This window comes from Podarcis muralis, chromosome 3, assembly GCF_964188315.1.
Source record: "Podarcis muralis chromosome 3, rPodMur119.hap1.1, whole genome shotgun sequence".
Classification (NCBI taxonomy): domain Eukaryota; kingdom Metazoa; phylum Chordata; class Lepidosauria; order Squamata; family Lacertidae; genus Podarcis; species Podarcis muralis.
The window spans coordinates 3,780,579-3,786,578 of NC_135657.1; the positions used below are offsets into that span (position 1 = coordinate 3,780,579).

Genomic DNA, 6,000 nt, shown 5'->3' on the forward strand with positions numbered 1-6,000 from the left:
AAACTTCATAAATCCTTAATTGTTATCCACCTCCTTTTACTTCCTTTAGAGAGCCAGTGTGGTGTAGTGGTTAAGAGTGGTGGACTCGTAATCTGGGGAACCGGGTTCGCTTCCCCGCTCCTCCACATGCAGCTGCTGGGTGACCTTGGGCCAGTCCCACTTCTCTGAAGTCTCTCAGCCTCACTCACCTCACAAAGTGTTTGTTGTGGGGGAGGAAGGGAAAGGAGAATGTGAGCCGCTTTGAGACTCTTTCGGGTAGTGATAAAGCGGGATATCAAATCCCAACTCCTCTTTATCACTCAAATGCTAGCGCAGAGTCAAAACTATTATTGTATTTCTGAATGTATCTTCTAGATGTCAGGAATCCTTTGGCTGTCATCCCTGCGTCGCAGAGGGTTGGACTAGATGCCCCTTGAGGGTCCCTCGCAACTCTATAGTTCTGTGATTCTGCCAGCCAGTGTAGGCAACAGAGCTAAATGAACCAAGAGCCCAAGACAGTGCAAGGAAATTCAGCCCAGGCAACCAAGTGCAGAATGACCACTCGGCAGCCGGCCAGCAGATTTATGGATTTACACCCAAAGCAAAATGGGGGAAGGAATAACATCAGAGTGGATCCTTACTCTGCCTTCTGCTTTTATCTCCAGTGCTGTACCCGAACACTGACTTCACGGTTTCTCAGTTAGCAAGTATTTCATGCCACTGCCCGCATCAAAAAGAACCCACCGTTCTGCCTGGACACGGAGGTCCACCTCCGAGGGCCTTCAGGCAGTTCCCTCGCTGCGAGAAGCCAAGTTACAGGGAACCAGGCAGAGGGCCTTCTCGGTGGTGGCACCTGCCCTGTGGAACGCCCTCCCAACAGATGTCAAAGAGGAAAAACAACTACCAGACTTTTAGAAGACATCTGAAGACAGCCCTGTTCGGGGAAGCTTTTAATGTTTAATAGATTATTGTATTTTAGTGTTTTGTTGGAAGCCACCCAAAGTGGCTGGGGGAACCCAGCCAGATGGGAGGGTATAAATAATTTGTTGTTGTTGTTGTTGTTTCCTAAGCTGACTCAGGCTGCCCTCCTGCACCTGCCACCTTGTGAGTAAGCTGCAAAGAATTCAGAGGGATTCACATACGATGAATAGGATTGCCCTGCAATTTGCTCTGTTCCCTGGGTCCACGTCACATGTTATGTGTTTTTCTAGTGGTGCAAAAGGCTCTATGTGTGCACACAGTCAATGCATTATGGCTGCGCATCTCACACAGGGACAGCATCCGGGATTGGCCACAGCTCCCTGCGGCCAGGAGTTGGAAAAGCCCATTAGTCAAAGGGTCACAAATTAAGCGGCCCTCTACTTCCCTACAGAATGTCAAACTTCACCCTGCAAGGAGAAACATCTCCTACTAGATCAAGTGGATGTCTCTCAGAATCCCTTCCAACTCTTGTTAAATCTCTCCTATCTGTGCTTTGCCCTATAAAGATATAACAATCCAGAATAAGGCAGCTAGACTGGGGACTGGGAGTGGCTGCCAAGACCACATAACACCAGTCTTGAAAGACCTACATTGGCTCCCTGTATGTTTCCAAGCACAATTCAAAGTGTTGGTGCTGACCTTTAAAGCTCTAAACGGCCTAGGCCCAGCAGACCTGAAGGAGCGTCTCCACCCCCATCGGTCCAGTGCCGAGGGCCTTCTGGCGGTTCCCTCACTGCAAGAAGCCACGTTACAGGGAACCAGGAAGAGGGCCTTCTCAGTAGTGGCACCCACCCTGTGGAACGCCCTCCCACCAGATGTCAAAGAGAACAACAACTACCAGACAGTTAGAAGACATCTGAAGGCAGCCCTGTTTAGGGAAGCTTTTAATGTTTAATAGACTAAAGGTAAAGGGACCCCTGACAATTAGGTCCAGTCGTGGCCGACTCTAGGGTTGCGGCGCTCATCTTGCTTTATTGGCCGAGGGAGCCGGCGTACAGCTTCCGGGTCATGTGGCCAGCATGACTAAGGCGCTTCTGGCCATTTACCTTCCCGTCGGAGCGGTACCTATTTATCTACTTGCACTTTGAGGTGCTTTTGAACTGCTAAGTTGGCAGGAGCAGGGACCGAGCAATGGGAGCTCACCCTGTCAAGGGGATTCAAACCGCCGACCTTCTGATCGGCAGCCTCCCAGAGTGGCTGGGGGAACCCAGCCAGATGGGTGGGGTATAAATAATAAATTATGATATTATTATAACAAGAGACCAATTCTCTAGCCCAGCATCCTGTTCTCACGGCAGCTAGCTAGGTGTCCATGGGAAGTGCGCAGGCAGGACTTGGGTGCAACAGCAGAGCTCTCCCCACCTGTAATTGCTAGCAAGCACCTTTCAGCTTCCAACAGTGGAGGGAGAAAATAGCCATTGTGACCAGTAACCACAGAGAGCCCTCTCCTCCTCCGTGAATTTGTCTAATCCTCTTCTAAAGCAATCTAGGTTGGTGGGCATCACTGTGGCAGGGAGTTCCACAGTTTAACTCTGCACTCCATGAAGAAGTCCTTTTTTTTGTCTTGTACCTTCCAACATTCCAGCTTTAGGACGGAGAGGAGGAAAACTTTTCTATGCACATTCTCTGGGCCTAATTTTATAAACTAATCTTGTCCCTCCTTTTATGTACCATTTTTTTCTGAAATAAAAAGCCCCCCTCCCATGCTGCCGCTTTCCCCACTAGAGGACTTGCTCCATCCCTTTGGCCATTTCAGTTCCCTCTCCTGAACCTTTCCCTGCTCTACAATATTAATAATAATAATAATAATAATAATAATAATAATAATAATAATAATATATTTTAGGTGCAGCAGCCACAACTGTACACAGTATTCCAAGTGCAGTTGTGCTATGGATTGGACAACAACATTATTCTATTTACTTATTTATTGAGTTTATACTTCACCTTTCACAACAGTCCTGTGAGGTAGGTTAGGCTGAGAGTAAGCAACTGGCCCAAGATCACCCAGTTAGCTTCGTGGCAGAGAGAATATTCGAACCCTGATCTCCCAGGTCCTTGTTCAACACTCTAACCACTAGGCCACACTGGCTCGTGTGTGGACAGAACGCATGGGGCAGATCAAAGAATGAGGTGGCCTTAGCGATTGCTAGCCGAAAAGAGGCCCACCCAGGGCCGTCTTATCCATAGGCACTAGGATAAGGCACTAGGCTCTCAGGGGCACCAGGCCAAGAGTCCGGGGCCCAAGAGTTGAGTCCAGGGGAGCCAGGCAGTTCTTTGCACCCCGGTGCCACATATGCTTAAGACATCCCTGGGCCCACCTGTGTCCTTTGCCCCTCTTATTTGGGGACGATTGAGGGCAAAGACTTCTTCCCAGCTCCAAGGCCTCAGTTGGAATGCCAAGCCTTGCCTGAGAGGCAGGAAATTACATTAAATTATCTCACTAACGTGTTATTGGCTGCTCTCAGTGTGCTCCTTTCCCCCCCACTGCCCACCAGGTTCAGAGGGATTAATAAAAGATGGAAATTAGACGAGGTGCAATTTGCTTCTCTAATCTCAGCGCCAGGAGAGAAATTGCTATGCAGCCAGCAAGGACTGCCTTCCTTCCATCTCCCTATGTTATCCACCTGTGTCTCTGCTCCAGGTGAGCACCAAATCTGAACCAGATCTGCCTTAACGTTGCACCAAGCAGTTCTGTCCAAGTTGATATCTATGATGTAAAACAATACGACGAGGGTGCTAGCCGCAAGTGGGACTTGAGATTCATATATTCGGCGTATGTCCCTGGTTGAGATGGCAAAGTGACAACCTATCGGAGTGGGATGACTGAACACTTTCTATGACAGAATGCTATTTAAGTGTGAGAAACGTCACACGTGGGGAACATGTGGAATTGGAGGTAAGTTAAAATATTCGACGCGGTAACATCGGAAGCGAAGGACACATAGACAACAGCGAGTGGGAAGCCACTCAAATAAAACTGCATTAATTTGGCAACAATTTGGTTATAATTTGTAAAATCAATTTTAAAAATTGGCAGGGGGGGGAACACCATGTGGAACTGCCTGCCACAAGATGAGCCACTGGCTATGAGCTTAGACCCATCTGCTGCCTGGGGTTGATGGGCACTGCTGTCTGAAACACCATGTTTGTCAAAGGCTGGGTCCTGGGTGAATCAGAAGCAAAGGTGAAACTTTCGAATTCACAGCCGCACCTCGAGATTGTGGAGGCATCTCGTTGGCTGATGTAGGAAAGAGGATTCCGGATTCAATGGGCTTTTGATCTGTTCCCACGGGAGAGTTCTTATTGCAAGAGGAGCCCTGGCATTTTTGTGGGAGGTGGACCATAAAGAAGGCTGATCGCCAAAGAATGGATGCTTTTGAATTCTGGTGCTGGAGGAGACTCTTGAGAGTCCCATGGACTGCAAGAAGATCAAACCGATCCATTCTGAAGGAAATCAGCCCTGAGTGCTCACAGGAAGGACAGATCCTGAAGCTGAGGCTCCAATACTTTGGCCACCTCAGGAGAAGAGAAGACTCCCTGGAAAAGACCCTGATGTTGGGAAAGATGGAGGGCACAAGGAGAAGGGGACGACAGAGGATGAGATTGTGGGACAGTGTTCTCAAAGCTACCAGCATGAGTTTGACCCAACTGCGGGAGGCAGTGGAAGACAGGAGTGCCTGGCGTGCTCTGGTCCAGGGGGTCACGAAGAGTCGGACACGACTAAACGACTAAACAACAAAAAGCATCCTTGCATGGAGAACGTCCCAGTCTGATCCCTGGGTTATCCAGGTAAGGCTGGCAGTGACCCTGAAACCTGAAGAGCCGCTGTTGCCAGTCTCAGAATACTGAGCTCGATGGAGCAGCGCTCTGACTCAGTTCAAGGCAGCGACAATAGTGTGAATGTGCCGGAAGACACAGACATGATTTTATCAGCTAAGGAGGAAGATCAGGGATGTTCCTGTCTTATCAGAACAACACGCCAAGTAAAAACAGGACAGCAAAGAGCACCCTGAGGAGGAGGAGAAGAGGAAGAAAACGAACCAGCCCTGGGCATGCACAGAGTGTCTCTTCATCGCCACCCAGCCAGATCTATAGGGAGAGGCCAAATCTCTGGGCTTGCCAGCTCTGTCTCATTCATTCCAGCCAAAACCAATTTTCTGTTCCCTCTGTGCAGGTGAAAAACGACAGACAGCAACACTCACCTTGAGAAAGCAGCCGAGTCCTCCAGGCTAACGTGTGCCGCTCGCCCCCCTAGCGCAGGAAAGGGCCCATTCTCAGCAGGGCAAGGAAGGGCTCCGGAGCTCCTTGGCGCAAACTCTGAGCAGGAGTGTGGGCGGCTGGCTGGCTGGCTGCTTGTCCAGGCAAGGCGGCTGCGACTTCCTGGTTGCATCTACCCAGAGCCGCTCCAAGATCCACCTGCCTTGTCTGCAGAAAGGTGAAAAGAGCCACAGGTGGAATTTGTCCTGCCTTACCAGGAAACGAAAATCACCTTCTGCAAAAGGGAAGCAGTGAAAGTCAGAAAGGACTAAGAGCTGCTGAAGGGAATCCCTTTCCTGGGACTGAAGGTGGATGGGCAGATCTGACAAATTTTGGCTTCTCTCCATTTCTTGTTTTCCATTTCCTGAGTTCAGTTTTCACACCAGTTCATGATTTATTTATTTCCAAGTTCCTCGTGAAACTTTGTCAGCATTCTAGTGCAAATTTCTCCCAGCTGCACACATTTCGCAAAGCAATTTTGCCTCAAAGCATTTGTGTTTCGACAAGCCTGCTGGGATGTTTAGAAAGCTGGTGCGGATTTTGATCTGCTTTTAGATTCATCTCTAACTGGAATCAAGGCAGTTTCCCAGTAAACACCAGCTGCGTTATGAAAATGCACCGTGTTTATTTACCCTACTATTTATTGCGTCTTGCATGTCCCCAGGCCCTCTTGGGGTTTTGCCTGTTTTACAGGCCTTTAGCAGCCGACCGCAGGCAGACATGGAAGGGACAAAGCTCACTTTGGAGGAGGGGAAACTTTGTCCCTTGCATTCGACTTCT

General features: G+C 49.2%; 1 protein-coding gene across 2 annotated transcripts in view; it reads right to left on the minus strand.

The window, feature by feature from the left end:
• Nucleotides 1–5,769, minus strand: part of LOC114594935 (uncharacterized) — a 40,860-nt gene extending 35,091 nt beyond the window's left edge. For both annotated transcript variants that reach the window (XM_077925383.1, XM_028725229.2), the window contains exon 1: nucleotides 5,166–5,769. In XM_077925383.1, coding sequence (XP_077781509.1) covers nucleotides 5,166–5,353 — 188 coding nt within the window. In that variant the 5' untranslated portion in view covers nucleotides 5,354–5,769. The remainder of the gene's footprint in view (nucleotides 1–5,165) is intronic.
• Nucleotides 5,770–6,000: the final 231 nt, after the last annotated feature.